The following is an 18,090-nucleotide window of genomic DNA, read 5'->3' on the forward strand; positions in this document are numbered from 1 at the left end:
ATCACAATTACATCTTAACAAAGGACAATTAAGCAGCAACAATGAAATAACAGGGTAGTAGGCATTCATGTGCCATAAACCTTCTTTCTATATACAGTATATATTTCTTTTTTTACACCAAAAAAGAAAAAACGTCCATGTTGAATTGTTATTGGAATAAATTACTCCGGGAATTTCGAATCACAGTGGTGATTCAGCTCGCACAGGAGATCCTGCATTTGCTAATGGATCTGAGAATCAAGTTGCCATACTACCGTCGAACACGAACAGTTGAATTGGAAGACATTCTTGTGGCCTTCGGTGGGAATGAAATCACCATTCCTGCCTCGAAGCATTGCTCATCGCGCCGAGTTTCACGCCGAGAGAGCCGATCGTTTAATTAGCATCTCGTGGCTTTTGGATCTGCGCACTGCGAACCCTCATGACGTCATTTCGAGGTGGGCGGGGCGAAAGGCAGACTTTGTATTATTGTAACCCTGATCCAGACGTGGTGGTATGTTTTGATTCAGCTGTAAGTTTTGATTGGAGGAGTCCTTATGGAAAAGGGAGTATGAATTTAATAATCATAATAATAAATACATTTCTGCAGGAATTATTGTTATAAAATATTTTGGACTTTTGCTTGTGTTCACATAATTACAAGTGTTCGAAAAACAAAGGCCACAAACTGCATCACGCGACTCCACAAAACGCATCACGTGACTCGCATAAACTGCATCACGTGAGTTATCGCCGGCACCCTGGACCAAATGACAATTTCCCGCCCAATGTGCGGTTATAGCACGTGCTCTTCTTGGAAATCCCTGGGCCACCAGGTTACCTACCCCTTGCTGTCTCGGAGTGTGGGGTTGTCTGCTACATGATAAACATTCACGTAAACATTCACGCACCCAGGTTGTTCGCAGGTGACGTGGCAAGGCATCATCACAACGCAAGGATTTTCCACTGGAGCAAATGTTTAAGTTACCAGGTGGAGAGCTTGAGTCCTGACATGATACAAAGTGGTGGGATTTTCCAATGGAGAAGTTTTTATGGCCATTGCAAATATAAATAATTTTAAAAAGATTAGTATAAGCTTCTTTTTCATCGAATGTAGACTATGCTAAGTGACTATTGCTCTCGGTTTGTAATTTGAGCAGTGCGTGATGGCAGCATTTAAACGAGGCCAGTGTTTCCTTGAAGCCTTGCTTATTGCTTCTAAATAAAAAAATGATTGTACAGCTTTGGGCCAGTCTCGTTCTTCATGCACATGATGACACAAAGGTATCCTCACCTGAACCAAGTACACTACCTTATGGGCCTCTCTTGTCTCCTGCTCCCTTTGTTATATGTTCTACTCGCAAAATTACCTGACGTTGCTGGGAAACACAAAGGAGCTTTGTGATGGTGAATATGAAGTGAGGGTGGGAGAGAGTTGGAGGCGAGGGTATGATAGGGGAGGGGGGGAGAGCGGAGGGGGGCGGGAGGGGGCGAGAGCGGAGGGGGCGGGAGGTGAGGAGTAGGAAGGGGAAAGAATGGGGGAGGGGGAGGAAAGGGGAAGGTTTTTTTTGGGGGGGGAGGAAAGGTGTGGGAGAGTGGGGGCGGGGAGGAGTGGGAGCGGGAAGGATAGGGGAGGGGGAAATGAGGAGAAAAAAGGGAAGGGTAAGGGAGTGGAATGGGAATGGGTTGGGAGGGAGAGTAGATGGGGTGGGGGATGCGGGGAAGGGGAGGGGAAGATGGAGGGGTGATAGGGAAGGGAGGAGGGGAAGGATAGGAGAGGGGAACAGGGAGGGGAGGGGAAGGGAGGTGGGAGGGGACGATAAGGGAGGATGAGGAGAATGGGAGGGGAGAGAAGGGGGGAGCGGGAGGGGAGGACAAGGGAGTGGGAGGAAGGGTCCTCCTTATGCCATTCACTCACTCAGAACAACTCATGGCCCTCCTTACGCCATTCACGCACAGAACAACTCACAGTCCTCCTTACACCGTTCAATCGCACAGAATATCTCAAGGCCCTTCTTACGCCGTTCATTCACACAGAACTCACAGCCCTCCTTACACCATTCACTCACTCAGAAAAACTCACAGCCCTCCTTATGCAGTTCACTCATTCAGAACAACTCACAGCCCTTCTTACACCATTAACTCACACAGAACAACTCACGGCCCGCCTTACGCTGTTCACTCACTCGGAACAACTCACAGTCCTCCTTACACCATTAACTCACATAGAACAACTCGCAGCCCTCCTTACATCGTTTACTCACGCTGATCTACTCACAGCCCTCCTTACACCATTCACTCACACAGAATATCTCACGTTCCTCCTTACACCATTTACTCACATGAAACTCACGGCCCTTCTTTACATCGTTCATTCACTCAGAACTCACGGCCCTCCTTACACCGTTCACTCACACGGAACTCATAGCTCTCCTTACACCGTTCACTCACACGGAACTCATAGCTCTCTTTACACCGTTCACTCAAACGGAACTCATGGCATTCCTTTCACTTATTCACTTAATGTAAGTGGGACAAGCGTTACGCCTAGGTTCCCCGTCGGTGAAGTGATGCGAGTTGACAAAGTGGAAGACACAAGGCGGCCATCTTGGATTTTTGACGTGGCGACCCAATTTTCAATAGGGTTCTTCCTTATGTCTAGATACACCCACACACCAGATTATAAGTTGGTACTTCGCTTATTTTTCAAGATATTTCGCTCACAAGGTTCAGACATATATATGGTGGCGGCCATCTTGGATTTTGACATGGCGACCCAATTTTCAATAGCGTTCTTCCTTATGCCGAGATACACCCACACACCAAATTAGAAGTTGGTACTTCGCTTATTTTTCAAGATATTCATCTCACAAGGTTCAGACATACATGGTGGCGGTCATCTTGGATTTTGACGTGGCGACCCAATTTTCAATAGCGTTCTTCCTTATGGCGAGATACACCCACACACCAAACTAGAAGTTGGTACTTCGCTTATTTTTCAAGATATTCACCTCACAAGGCTCAGACATGCATGGCATTGTGGCGGACACAAAAGCCCACTGGCGTGGTGACATCATTCCGCGCACCAAGTGGGCGGTGGCCACGCCCGAGGGGTAGGCGTGGCCTCATGATATACACCGGGCGCGCAGCCCGGAGCGCGCCAGTGTTACAGTGAGCTCCTGAAATAAAGACGCTTATAAGTTACCGCTTGTCCGCTTCCTCCTTGCTCGCAAGCAGCGCGCGTAACGCCGCGCTTTACTGGTGACCCCCTTGACGTTGGATCTGCCGGAGCGATCCTTCCACACGCGACGCCATTGCCATGGCCAACTTCATCAAACTTCCCGAAGTCTGGTTCGTCCAGGCCGAAGCCCAATTTCAGCTTCGGCGCCTCACCGGCGATGACACGCGCTATTGCCACGTCGTCGCCTCCCTCGGGGCCGGCACGGCCGCTCGAGTTGTGTCCGTCCTTCGCCACCCACCGGACGGCCACAAGTACGAGGCACTCAAGCGGCTACTCCTAGCCACGTTCGGCCTCACGGACGACGCACGGGCCGACCGCCTCCTGGATCTCCCCGAGCTCGGTGACACACGCCCGTCGGTCCGAATGGACCATATGCTGTCACTGTTGGGCGACGAAGCCCCCGGTTCTCTATTCCGGGTGCTTTTCCGTCGCCAACTTCCAGCGCAGGTTCGCCTCGCGTTGGCCGGGACCGGGCTAACGGAACCCCGAGCATTGGCAGCCGAGGCGGACAAGTACTTCGCCGCTTCGGACACGCGGGCGAGAGTCGGCGTGGCCGTCACGGCCCTCGTGGCTGATGCTGCTGATGCTGCTGCTGATGCTGCTGATCCACAGCATCAGCTTATACAGCATACACAGCATGCTGATACGCACCTCGTGACCGCCGCCACGCCCCGCCCACCGCCGCGGCGAAAACCGCCACCGCGGGGAAACCCGCCAACTCCACCGGCCTGGCGGAGCCAGCCGCGCTCCTCCAGCTCCACCACCTGGTGCTGGTTCCACGCCAAGTTCGGCCACGAAGCTCGGCAGTGTCATCCGCCATGCTCCTTCAACAGGTCGGGAAACGCCTGGGCCGGCGCTCAATAGTGGCGATGAGCGCCGGCCGTTCGAGCAGCCTGCTGTTCATAACGGACACCTTCTCCGGGCGCCGTTACCTGTGCGACACGGGAGCGCAGGTGAGTGTCGTTCCCGCCGGCACGTCAGACAAGCACGTCGCGGGTGGGGGCCCCGCGCTGCTTGCCGCGAACGGGACGCCCATCCGTACATACGGAAAACTCTGCCTCTCTCTGCGGTTCGGAGGGCAGGTTTTCCGATGGACGTTCGTCATCGCCGACGTGCCCATGGCACTGCTTGGCGTGGACTTCCTGTGCGCTAATGGGCTCCTGGTCGACGTCAAGCGCAGACGTCTTGTCCAGGCCGAGACGTTCAGCTCGCTCGCTTGTGCGTTGCCCAGCTCAACGAGCGGCTTGCCAAGCGGCTTGCCGAAAGGTTCGGTTCCGGCCACGTTGGTCTGTACGCTTCCGGCAGCGGACGCATTCACCCGCCTCCTCGCCGGCTTCCCGGCCCTCATGCGGCCCACCTTCTCGGCGGGGGCCGTCAAGCACGGGGTGGCCCATCACATACCCACCGTCGGGCCACCGGTCTACGCCCGGGCACGCCGCCTCGAGCCGACGAAGCTGGCGGTGGCAAAAGCGGCGTTCGCTACCCTGGAGCGACTCGGCATCGTTCGGCGCTCAGAGAGCGCTTGGGCGTCGCCGCTGCACATCGTGCCGAAGCCCGGCGGGGGATGGCGACCGTGCGGGGACTATCGCCGTCTCAATGACGCCACGACTCCCGACCGCTACCCCGTCCCCCACATTCAGGACTTTTCCGCCCGTTTGGCGGGCATGTCCTTCTTCTCAAAGGTGGACCTCATACGCGGCTACCATCAGGTCCCCGTCAGGCCGGAGGACGTCCCGAAGACGGCGGTCATCACGCCATTCGGACTCTTCGAGTTCCTGCGCATGTCCTTCGGTCTGAAGAATGCGGCTCAGGCGTTCCAGCGACTGATGGACAGCGTCCTGCGTGACTTGGATTTTGTCTACGTCTACCTGGACGATATCCTCGTCGCCAGCGCGTCCCGCAAAGAGCACCTACGCCACCTCCGCACACTCTTCGAACGCCTGGGCCAGCATGGCCTGATTGTGAACCCCGCAAAGTGCCGGTTCGGCGCCACCATAATCGATTTTCTGGGGCACCGTGTCACCAGGCACGGCGCTGTCCCCCTGCCGGCCAAGGTGGAGGCGGTGAAGGGGCTTCCGCGCCCCCGCACGATCAGAGGGCTGCAGGAGTTCCTGGGCATGGTGAACTTTTACCATCGGTTCCTGCCCCGTATCGCCCAGCTCCTGCGCCCCCTGCACGAAGCTCTCCGAGGTAAGCCGGGCAAAGGCGACGTTACCTGGACCGAGCAGATGGACACGGCGTTCACGGGCGCGAAGCTCGCCTTGGCTAACGCCACCATGCTCGCGCACCCGGCGCCCGATGCACCGATCGCCCTCACCACCGATGCCTCGGACTACGCGGTGGGCGCGGTGCACGAGCAATGGGTGCGTGGAGTTTGGCAACCGCTGGCGTTCTTTAGCTGGCAGCTTCGCCCGCCCGAACTCCGTTACAGTACCTTCGACCGCGAGTTGCTCGGGCTTCACTTGGCGGTCAGGCACTTCCGCCATCTGCTCGAGGGCCGTGCGTTCACTGCCTTCGTCGACCACAAGCCGCTGATCTTCGCGATGGGCAAGGTCACCGAGCCGTGGTCGGCCCGGCAGCAGCGTCACCTCTCGGCCGTGTCCGAGTACACGACGGACATCCAGCACGTCGCGGGGAAGGACAACCCGGTGGCGGATTGCCTTTCCCGGGCCGTCGCCCATGCAGTCCACCTCGGCATCGACTATGCCCGGATGGCAGCGGACCAGGCCGCTGACCCCAAAGTCCAGGCCTTGCGGACCGCCGTCATGGGCCTCCGCGTCACCGAGGTGGCGTTCGACAGCGCGGGCGCGGCCCTCTTGTGCGACGTCTCCCTCGGGCGTCCTCGCCCCATCGTGCCCGCGGGCTGGCAGCGCCAGGTGTTTGACGCCATCCACGGCCTGTCCCACCCGGGCGCGAGGGCCTCCCAAAGGCTGATCGCCGACAAGTTCGTCTGGCATGGCCTCCGGAAGGCCGTCCGCGGCTGGGCCAGGACGTGCCTCGCGTGCCAGCGCGCCAAGGTGCACCGGCACACCCAGGCCCCGTTGGCCCCGTTCACGGTGCCGGAACGCAGGTTTGACCACGTCCACGTGGACCTGGTGGGACCTCTGCCCCCCTCGTGGGGTTTCACCGACGTCCTCACCATGGTGGACCGCACCACCCGGTGGCCGGAGGCCGTGCCCTTGGCGTCGACAACGGCGGCCGATGTCGCGCAGGCTTTCATCGCCACCTGGGTCGCCCGGTTCGGCGCCCCCTCAGACATCTCGTCCGACCGCGGCCCCCAGTTCACCTCGGAGCTCTGGGGGGCGGTCGCGCAGGGGCTCGGGGTCCGGCTGCACTGAACCACGGCCTACCACCCCCAGGCTAACGGCCTGTGTGAGCGATTTCACCGCTCATTGAAGGCCGCGCTCCGGGCCACCCTCCGCAACGGCGGCTGGGTCGACAGGCTCCCCTGGGTCCTGCTGGGCCTCCGGACGGCGCCCAAGGAGGACCTGCGCGCATCCGCGGCGGAGTTGGTCTTCGGGCAACCGCTGCGGGTGCCGGGCGAGTTCCTCCCCGACTCCACGGCACCATGGTCCGCGGCACAGCAGCGCTCCGCTCTGCAAGAGACTGCCCAGAGGTTCGCCCCGGTGCCAACGGCATGCCACGGGCACCCACCGACGCACGTCGCCCCGGAGCTTCGCACGGCGGAGTACGTCTTCGTCCGCCACGATGCCCACCGGACACCACTGCGGCCCCCGTACGACGGGCCTTTCCGCGTGCTGGAGACCGGGGCGAAGCACTTCACCCTGGACATCGGCGGTACTCCCGACCGCGTTTCGGTAGACCGCCTCAAGCCGGCCCACCTCGACGTGGACCATCCACCGCCAGTGGCCCGACCCCCACGTCGGGGCCGCCCCCCTGCGGGCGGACCCCCAGCACCGCCCAGCCCCGCCGCCACGCTGCCCCCCGGTCCTGCACCCATCCCAGGGGCAGCCAGGGGCATCCCACCTGGCATCCCTGCACCCCGGACGCCGCCGATCGCCAGGGGGCACTTCGGCCAGGTCATTCATCTGCCCCGCAAACTGGCCCTTCAGGTGCGCGGGAATTCTGGGGGGGCACGTGTGGCGGACACAAAAGCCCACTGGTGTGGTGACATCATTCCGCGCACCAAGTGGGCGGTGGCCACGCCTGAGGGGTAGGCGTGGCCTCATGATATACACCGGGCGCGCAGCCCGGAGCGCGCCAGTGTTACAGTGAGCTTCTGAAATAAAGACGCTTATAAGTTACCGCTTGTCCGCTTCCTCCTTGCTCGCAAGCAGCGCGCGTAACGCCGCGCTTTAGCATCAGACATACATGGCGGCGGCCATCTTGGATTTTGACGTGGGTTGCACCCACACACCAAATTCGAATGCGGTCCTTCGCTTACGCACGCACGCACACACGCACGCACGGACACACGGACGGAGGGGAAAACCATAGTCCCCCTTTCGCTCCGCGGTGCGACGGGGGACAAAAACCATGGTAGGGGAGCCGATTTATGGACAAGCTGAGGAAAACGAAATTGGCCATCAGAACAGAAACAGTGCCAGATTATAAAGTTGAAAGGATTGCATAAGTAACGCACATATTCCTGGAAAAACTAGAATAAAGGACATAATTGGAGCCAGAAGGCAAGCGGAGAGAGATATGAGGACAATTGGAGATGTGGGCTCCCTGGGGATGAAAAGGGGGATGGAGGAACATGGCTGTGGTGGCATGAGTGGAGGCCAAAGCTTGGACCATGAGGCTGAAGCAGCCAAAGAGGCCGAAGCTGGGATCACGACTTAACACCAGAGGTCCAGTGACGTTGTCCAAGTGTGATGGAGCAGAATGATGCAGACCTAATCCTTCCTGGAAGGAGAACACGTCCAATCCACAAACCCAGAGAAGAAGGAAGCCAAGAGAAAACAACTGAACAGAGAAGAGAAGGAACACGAGGACAATGATGAGCAGCATCGACTGAAAGAAGAGTTGGCCAACATTATACAGTAGAGGAGATGAGATTGACACCACCCAGGTAAAGACCACAACTCCATCGAATAGAAAACAATAAAAAGACAAAAATACGAGTAAGGAGAACCAACTGAGCCATCAGAAAAATGACACCAAAATCATCCCCCTTGAAGGAAATAAATACTGTATGCTTTGCAGCGGCACTACTCATTCAAGAAAAAGGTAACGGGCAAACAACACCGTAAGAAGAAAAACCCAGACCCGACAAACAGAGACCAAGCAATTTGCGCATATATATATATATATATATATATATACACAAAGAATTAAGTTAAGCACCCCCCCCCCCCCCCGTTTTTTTACAACCTCGCACATTACAAGTTTGTTGTCGTCACAACAGTGTAATATACCCATGATATTGCTATATTTTCTGGAGAAGTGATATTATGGTCACATAAAAACACAACAATCATGCCGTTTTCAATATTTTATTCTGAATAATTTAAGGTGAAATTTTTTGGGAATTTTAGGCATATTTTCACCTCAATTTAAGTATGGAGCTATAGGTCCATCACGGACAGTGTGGATGACGTTTATGTTTTCTAACGTACAGTCATTGTTCTGAGAAGACCTCTAGCGATCTTTGCGTCAATAACGTGTGTAGGACCCACGTGATCGGATCACTGACTCAACCCTACGTCTCATAGACCCTGTAAGCCGTCGTATGCGTTGCTGTGGCAGGTTGTTCCATTCCCGATGTAATGCACGTTCCAATTCATCCAGATTGGCTATTGGAGGGACCATCTTCGCAATTTGTCGTCCCAACATGTCCCGAACGTGCATTACATCGGGAATGGAACAACCTGCCACAGCAACGCATACGACGGCTTACAGGGTCTATGAGACGTAGGGTTGAGTCAGTGATCCGATCACGTGGGTCCTACACACGTTATTGACGCAAAGATCGCTAGAGGTCTTCTCAGAACAATGACTGTACGTTAGAAAACATAAACGTCATCCACACTGTCCGTGATGGACCTATAGCTCCATACTTAAATTGAGGTGAAAATATGCCTAGAATTCCCAAAAATTTTCACCTTAAATTATTCAGAATAAAATATTGCAAACGGCATGATTGTTATGTTTTTATGTGACCATAATATCACTTCTCCAGAAATTATAGCAATAACATGGGTATATTACACTGTTTTGACGACAACAAACTTGTAATGTGCGAGGTTGTAAAAAAACGGGGGGGGTGCTTAACTTAATTCTTTGTGTATATATATATATATATATATATATATACTAGCTTGGCTCGGCTCGCTGCGCTCGCCTCACCAAGCGTCGATACTGAGGAACGGGCTTATTTTAGCTGAGGCTAATGACTGTACCTGAGTTGCTGTGTTGTCATGATTTTCACCAATCACAATACAAACAATTACTTGGCACAAATGTATTTGTTGTGTTTGTGATATTACATTTTTATAGGCAATTTAGGTTGAAGATTTAGGTCGAATGTTTTTTTTTCAAGAAAGAACCCTCAGCACCGACATAGGGGAGGGGTAGGTGCAGACTGGAAGTTTGGGACGATTACACCTCACCACCACGTAATTCAAAACACCTCACCACAAAGTAATTCAAAACACCTCACCACCACGTAATTCAAAATACCTCACCACAAAGTAATTCAAAACACCTCACCACCATAAAACACATAATAAAAACACCTCACCACCACGAAATTAAAAACACCTCACCACCACAAAATTGAAAACACCTCACCACCACGAAATTGAAAACACCTCACAGCCATCAAGCATGTAATAAAAACACCTCACAGCCATAAAACACGTAATAAAACCACCTCACCACAACGAAATTAAAAACACCTCACAGCCATTAAACACGTAATAAAAACACCTCACAGCCATAAAACATGTAATAAAAACACCTCACAGTCATAAAACACGAAATAAAAACACCTCACCACCACAAAAATAAAAACACCTCACAGCCATAAAACACGTAATAAAAACACCTCACAGCCATAAAACACGTAATAAAAACACCTCACCACCACAAAATTAAAAAAACTCCTCACAGCCATAAAACACGTAATAAAAACACCTCACAGCCATAAAACACGTAAAAATAAAACACCTCACAGCCATAAAACACGTAATAAAAACACCTCACAGCCATAAAACACGTGATAAAAACACCTCACAGCCATAAAACACGTAATAAAAACACCTCACAGCCATAAAACACGTAATATAAACACCTCACAGCCATAAAACACGGAATATAAACACCTCACCACCACGTCATTTAAAAACACCCCCCCCCACCACATAATTCAAAATACCTCACCACCACGTGATTAAAAACCACCACAATGTTATTAAAAACACTTCACAACCACGGAAACAAAAGTTTGAGGGAGTCGTTAAGTGACAAAACAGACACTGCCCAGATGTGTAGATATATAGATAAATGACTGTACCCGAGTTGCCGTTTTGTCATGGTTTAAACCAATCATAATTCAAACAATTATTTTGCACAAATGTATTTGTAATATACGTGATATCACATTTTATAAACAATTGAAGTTGGAAAAAAAAAATTCCCCAAAAATCCCCCCCCCCCCAAAAAAAAAATTGGAATATTTTTCAAAAGAAATACCCTAGGACATACCGACGGGAGAGATATGTGCATTCCAGAAGTTTGGTACGATTTCACAAGAGTTTGAGAAAGTAGTTCAGTGACAACACAGGACAACACAACACAACACAGGACAGACGCTGCACAGATATATATATATAGATATATACTAGCTGAGGTACCCGGCTTCGCCCGGGTTGAATACGAATAAGACAAATATATGATGAAAAGAACATGTATATTTTCGAGCAATATCACATTACATTTCCTACATGACGTTTTTTCAATTTTCAATTTCTCAAAACCTCTGGGTATACAACATTTCTGGTTTTCTTACTTGGTGCCAAGACATAAAGATTGCTTGGTTTTCCAACCCTCGAGCAGCCCAAGTACAGCTGGCCATGGGCAAACACTTGTTCTGTGAAGTTCAGGCCTCCAACCTTCATTGATTGCCCCTGCGCCCTGTTGATGGACATAGCAAAACATAGCCTGATGGGGAACTGAATCCTCTTGAAGGAGAATGGAAGGTCAGGTGGAATAAGTGGTATCCTTGGAATGAATACTTTCTCTCCTCTGTATTGTCCTGAGAGTATGGTTGCCTCTAGGACATGCGGAATCATTTGCTGGATTGTCAATCGTGTTCCATTCCACAGCTTTGGTGGATCAAGATTCCTTAGAAGCATCATTGGTGCTCCCACCTTGAGAATCAACCTGTGTGTTGGGAGTCCTTGAGGCTGACGACTGTTGAGAAACTCAGTTGGGAGGTTTACTGCCTGATCTTCATGTCACTTTGGCAAGAGAATCATAATTTCTTTCATGACCGGGCAGCGAACGTCATTATGTGCGACATTACGTCACTCCTACGGACGTGAAAACATTTGTTTTCTTTAAAAATATATTTAAAATAAATAAAATAGTACATAAATTAATAATAAAAGAAGGTAAAAAACAATTTAAAATACAATAAAAAGCACATTAAAAATATATAAATATGTACGTACAGTATACTGTACGTACGCGCAACCGCTGATTCTCATTCAAAACAGAGGTGACGTACAGTATTCCTTTACTGTGTCTGTGTTAGCCATGGGTCCGAAGAAGGATAATGCAAGTGTTTCCAAGCGTAATGTGGTTACGATGGACGATAAGGTAAATCTGATTAAAAGGTATGGAAAAGGTGGAAAAGTGTCGGTGATAGCGCATAGACCTTATCGCGAATCGGAACCGCAATGAGTCATGGGATCGGAAAGGGGCAATAGCGCCGCCACAAACTACACCATGGAATTGCAGCTGGCCCGGTTTTTTAAACCATTGATATTAAAATAAAAAGTAGCCTATAACCACCGGAATTTTATGCCGATTCCGAACCTGTTCTAAAACTTTTCTCCGATGTGTAGTTCTTGAGTTATAAGCGGACATCCAGACAGACACACAGACACTCCTCCTTTATTTATATAGATATATATATATATATACGAGCTGAGGTACCCGGCTTCGCCCGGGTTGAATAAGAATAATACAAATATATGATGAAAACAACATGTATATTTTAGAGCAATATCACAGTACATTTCCTACATGACGTTTTGTCAATTTTCCATTTCTCAAAACCTCTTGGTATACAACATTTCTGGTTTTCTTACTTGGTGCCAAGACATAAAGATTGCTTGGTTTTCCAACCCTCGAGCAGCCCACGTACAGCTGGCCATGGGAAGTACCCGGCATGGAAGGGAGGGGAGGAGGAAGGGGAGGGGAGGGGAGGGGGGGGAGGGGAGGAGAGGGTGGGGAGGGGAGAAGAGGGTGGGGAGGGGAGAAGAGGTGGGAGGGGAGAAGAGGGGGGAGGGGAGAAGAGGGGGGGAGGGAGAAGAGGGGGGGAAGGGAGAAGAGGAGGGAGGGGGAGGAGGAGAGGGGAGAAGAGGAGGGAGGGGGAGGAGGAGAGGGGAGGGGGGAGGGGGGTGAGGGAGGGGAGGGGGAGTGGAGGGGGAGGGGGAGGGGGAGGGGGAGGGGAGGAGGTGAGGGGAGGGGAGGAGGTGAGGGGAGGGGGGAGGTGAGGGGGGAGGGGAGGGGGAGGGAGGGGAGGGAGAGGAGGGAGGAGGAGGGGGGAGGGAGGGGGAGGGGGGAGGGGAGGGGGAGGGGGAGGGGTGAGGGGGGAGGGGAGGGGGAGAGGGAAAGGGGGAGAAGGGAGGTGAGGGGGAGGGGAGGGGGAGAGGAGGGGGAGTGGAGGGGAGGGGGAGGAGGAGGGGAGGGGGAGGGGGGGAGGTGAGAAGGGGGGAGGGGAGGGGAAGGGGGAGGTGAGGGGGGGGGAGGGGAGGGGAAGGGGGAGGTGAGGGGGGAGGGGGAGGGGAGGGGGAGGGGAGGGGGAGGGGAGGGGGGAGGTGAGGGGGGAGGGAGTGGAGGGGGAGGGGAGGGGAGGGGGAGTGGAGGGGAAGGGGGGAGGGGAGGGAGGGGAAGGGAGAGGGGGGAGGGGGAAGGGGGAGGGGGGAGGGGAAGGGGAGGGGGGAGGGGGAGGGGGAAGGAGAGGGGAGGGGGAGGGGGAGGGAGGGGGAGGGGAGGGAGGGGGAAGGGAGAGGGGGGAAGGGGAGGGGGAAGGGGGAGGGGGAAGGGGGAGGGGGGAGGGGGAAGGGGGAGGGGGGAGGGGAAGGAGAGGGGAGGGGGAGGGGGGAGGGGAGGGGGAGGGGGGAGGGGAGGGGGGAGGGAGGGGGGAGGGGAGGGAGAGGGGGGAGGGGAGGGGAGGGGAGGGGGAGGGGGGGGAGGGGAGGGGGAGGGGGAGGGGGAGGGGAGGGGGAAGGTGGAGGGGAGGGGGAAACGGCTAGCTTGGCAAGCGATAGCAGGCTTTTTACTTTTATTTTTACCTCAATGAGGGCTATATATATAGTCCGTGCTTGGAGCCTTCAAGTTCAACATAAAGTTTTTTTATGAAAAATAATGCAGATGTATAACAATCCACCAATGCAAGTTCAGAAATGAATGCAGATCCTTTACTTTGCGATACAAACGCAATTCCCGCCATTTCCACTCACGATCGAGGCCTCCACAGTGACCGCGCCTCTTCTTCCTCCTACAGCTTCGTCTCACTTCTTTCACTCAAAATGCATGAAATTCTGCCGCATGAAATTATGTAGAGGCCTCGTCGGGGGGATATAAGGTAGATAAGGAAGGCATTGTAACAGAAGATTCAAAATAAAAGTGGAGGAACATAAGGAAATGGGAGCTATTCTGGACCCACAGCCAAATCCGACAAACCATTGCAATACACCCCGAACGTCTAGCGCCACCACAAACTACACCACGGAATTGCAGCTGGCGCGGTTTTTTTAAACCATTGATTTTAAAATAAAACGGAGCCTAAAACCACCGGGATTTTATGCTGATTCCGAATCTGTGTCTAAAACTTTTCTCCGATGTGTAGTTCTTGAGTTATAAGCGGACATCCAGACAGACAGACACACACAGACACACACACACACACACACACACACACACACACACACACACACACACACACACACACACACACACACACTCCTCCTTTATATATAGAGATACTAGCTGAGGTACCCGGCTTCGCCCTGGTTGAATAAGAATAATACAAATATGTGATGAAAAGAACATGTATATTTTAGAGCAATATCACAGTACATTTCCTACATGACGTTTTGTCAATTTTCAATTTCTCAAAACCTCTTGGTATACAACATTTCTGGTTTTCTTACTTGGTGCCAAGACATAAAGATTGCTTGGTTTTCCAACCCTCGAGCAGCCCACGTACAGCTGGCCATGGGAAGTACCCAGCATTGCCGGGCGGGGGAAGGGAGGGGAGGAGGAAGGGGAGAGGAGAGGGTGGGGAGGGGAGGACAGGGTGGGGAGGGCAGAAGAGGGGGGGAGGGGAGAAGAGGAGGGAGGGGGATGAGGAGAGGGAGAAGAGGAGGGAGGGGGAGGAGGAGAGGGGAGGGGGGAGAGGGGGAGGTGCGGGGGGAGGGGGGAGGGGGAGGGGAGGGGGAGTGGAGGGGGAGGGGAGGGGGAGTGGAGGGGGAGGGGAGGGGGAGGGGGAGGGGAGGGGGAGGGGGAGGGGGGAGGGGAAGTGGGAGGGGGAGGGGAAGTCGGAGGGGGAGGGGGAGGGGGAGGTGAGGGGGAGGGGGGAGGGGAGGGGAGGAGGGGGGAGGGGAGGAGGGGGGGGAGGTGAGGAGGGAGGGGGGAGGTGAGGAGGGAGGGGGGAGGGGGGAACGGCTAGCTTGGCAAGCGATAGCAGGCTTTTTACTTTTATTTTTACCTCAATGAGGGCTATATATATAGTCCGTGCTTGGAGCCTTCAAGTTCAACATAAGGTTTTTAAATGAAAAATAATGCAGATATATAACAATCCACCAATGCAAGTTCAGAAATGAATGCAGATCCTTTACTTTGCGATACAAACGCAATTCCCGCCATTTCCACTCACGATCGAGGCCTCCACAGTGACCGCGCCTCTTCTTCCTCCTACAACTTCGTCTCACTTCTTTCACTCAAAATGCATGAAATTCTGCCGCATGAAATTATGTAGAGGCCTCGTCGGGGTGATATAAGGTAGACAAGCGTTACGCCTAGGTCCCCCGTCGGGGAAGTGATGTGAGTTGACAAAGTGGAACACGTAGAAAACATGCTATGATATGATATTTCGCTCACAAGGGTCAGACATACATGGAGGCGGCCATCTTGATTTTGACGTGGCGACCCAATTTTCAAAAGCGTTCTTCCTTATGCCTAGATACACCCACACACCAGAAGGTACTTCGCTTATTTTTCAAGATATTTCGCTCACAAGGTTCAGACATATATATGGTGGCGGCCGTCCTGGATTTTGACGTGGCGACCCACTTTACAATTGCGGTCTTCCTTATGCCGAGATACACCCATACACCAAATTAGAAGTTGGTACTTCGCTTATCTTTCAAGATATTCTTCTCACAAGATTCAGACATACATGGCGGCGGCCATCTTGGATTTTGACGTGGCGACCCAATTTTAAACAGCGTTCTTCCATGTGCCGAGATACACCCACACACCAGATTAGAAGTTGGTACTTCGCTTATTTTTCGAGATATTTCTCTCACAAGGTTCAGACATATATATTGTGGCGGCCATCTTGGATTTTGACGTGGCGACCCAATTTTCAATAGCGTTCTTCCTTATGGCGAGATACACCCAAACACCAAATTAGAAGTTGGTACTTCGCTTATTTTTCAAGATATTCATCTCACAAGGTTCGGACATACATGGCGGCGGCCATGTTGGATTTTGACATGGCGACCCAATTTTCAATAGCGTTCTTCCTTATGCCTAGATACACCCACACACCAGATTAGAAGTTGGTACTTCGCTTATTTTTCAAGATATTTCGCTCACAAGGTTCAGACATATATATGGTGGCGGCCATCTTGGATTTTGACGTGGCGACCCAATTTTCAACAGCCTTCTTCCTTATGGCGAGATACACCCACACACCAAATTAGAAGTTGGTACTTTGCTTATTTTTCAAGATATTCATCTCACAAGGTTTCGACATACATCGTGGTGGCCATCTTGGATTTTGACGTGGCGACCCAATAGATACACCCACACACCAGATTAGACGTTGGTACTTCGCTTATTGTTCGAGATATTTCGCTCACAAGTTTCAGGAATATATATGGTGGCGGCCATCTTGGATTTTGACGTGGCGCCCCAATTTTCAATAGCATTTGTCCTTATGCCGAGATACACCCACACACCAGATTAGACGTTAGTACTTCGCTTATTTTTCAAGATATTCATATCACAAGGTTCAGACATACATGGCGGCGGCCATCTTGGATTTTGACGTGGCGACCCAATTTTCAATAGCGTTCTTCCTTATGCCTAGATGCACCCACACACCAGATTAGAAGTTGGTACTTCGCTTATTTTTCAAGATATGCAGGTTACAAGGTTCAGACATACATGGCATCAGACGTACATGGCGGCGGCCATCTTGGATTTTGACGTGGCGACCCAATTTAAACCGCGTTCTTGCTTGTGCCTAGATACACTCACACACCAGATTAGAAGTTGGTACTTCGCTTATTTTTCAAGATATTTCGCTCACAAGGTTCAGACATAATATATATGGTGGCGGCCATCTTGGATTTTGACGTGGCTACCCAATTTTCAATCGCTTTCTTCCTAATGCCGAGATACACCCACACACCAAATTAGAAGTTGGTACTTTGCTTATTTTTCAAGATATTCATCTCACAAGTTTCAGACATAAATGGCGGCGGCCATCTTGGCTTTTGACGTGGCGGCCTGATCTTAAACAGCGTTCTTCCTTCTGCCTAGATACACCCACACACCAGATTAGACGTCAGTACTTCGCTTATTTTTCGAGATATTTCGTTCACAAGTTTCAGACATATACATGGCGGCGGCCATCTTGGATTTTGACGTGGCGACCCAATTTTCAACAACGTTCTTCCTTCTGGCGAGATACACCCACACACCAGATTAGAAGTTGGTACTTCGCTTATTTTTCAAGATATGCAGGTTACAAGGTTCAGACATACATGGCATCAGACATACATGGCGGCGGCCAACTTGGATTTTGACGTGGGTTGCACCCACACACCAAATTCGAATGCGGTCGTTCGCTTACGCACGCACGCACACACGCCCGCACGCACGCACACATGCACGCCCGCATGCACGGACGGACGGACGGACGGACACACGGACGGAGGGAAAGCCATAGTCCCCCTTTCGCTCCGCTGAGCGACGGGGGACAATAAGGAAGGCGTTGTAACAGAAGAATCAAAATAAAAGTGGAAGGAACATAAGGAAATGGGAGCTATTCTGGACCCACAGCCAAACCCGACAAACCATTGCAAAACACCCCGAACGTCTAGCGCCGCCACAAACTACACCATGGAATTGCAGCTGGCGCGGTTTTTTTAAACCATTGATATTAAAATAAAACGTAGCCTAAAACCACCGGGATTTTATGCTGATTCCGAATCTGTGTCTAAAACTTTTCTCCGATGTGTAGTTCTTGAGTTATAAGCGGACATCCAGACACACACACACACACACACACACACACACACACACACACACACACACACACACACACACACACACACACACACACACACACACACACACACACACACACACACACACACACAGACACTCCTCCTTTATATATAGAGAGATATATATATATACTAGCTGAGGTACCCCGC

The 18,090-nt window shown here is 52.1% G+C and overlaps 1 protein-coding gene across 4 annotated transcripts in view; it reads right to left on the reverse strand.

Moving 5' to 3' along the window:
* LOC137414229 (uncharacterized) overlaps positions 1 to 18,090 on the reverse strand; it is a 193,399-nt gene that overhangs the window by 144,671 nt on the left and 30,638 nt on the right. Inside the window, exon 1 of one of the 4 annotated variants that reach the window (XR_010984303.2) lies at positions 255 to 357. The exons of 1 other annotated variant lie outside the window; for it this stretch is intronic. Coding sequence is in view for 1 of the 3 variants with exons in the window: in XM_078779444.1 (XP_078635570.1) it covers positions 317 to 342 (26 nt within the window). In the remaining 2 variants the exon portion in view is untranslated. Of the gene's footprint in view, positions 1 to 254; positions 358 to 18,090 lie in introns of those variants that run through there. 2 more of the 4 variants (XR_010984304.2, XM_078779444.1) reach the window with 2 other exon arrangements.

This window comes from Myxine glutinosa, chromosome 5 (genome assembly GCF_964187855.1).
Source record: "Myxine glutinosa chromosome 5, kmMyxGlut1.1, whole genome shotgun sequence".
Classification (NCBI taxonomy): domain Eukaryota; kingdom Metazoa; phylum Chordata; class Myxini; order Myxiniformes; family Myxinidae; genus Myxine; species Myxine glutinosa.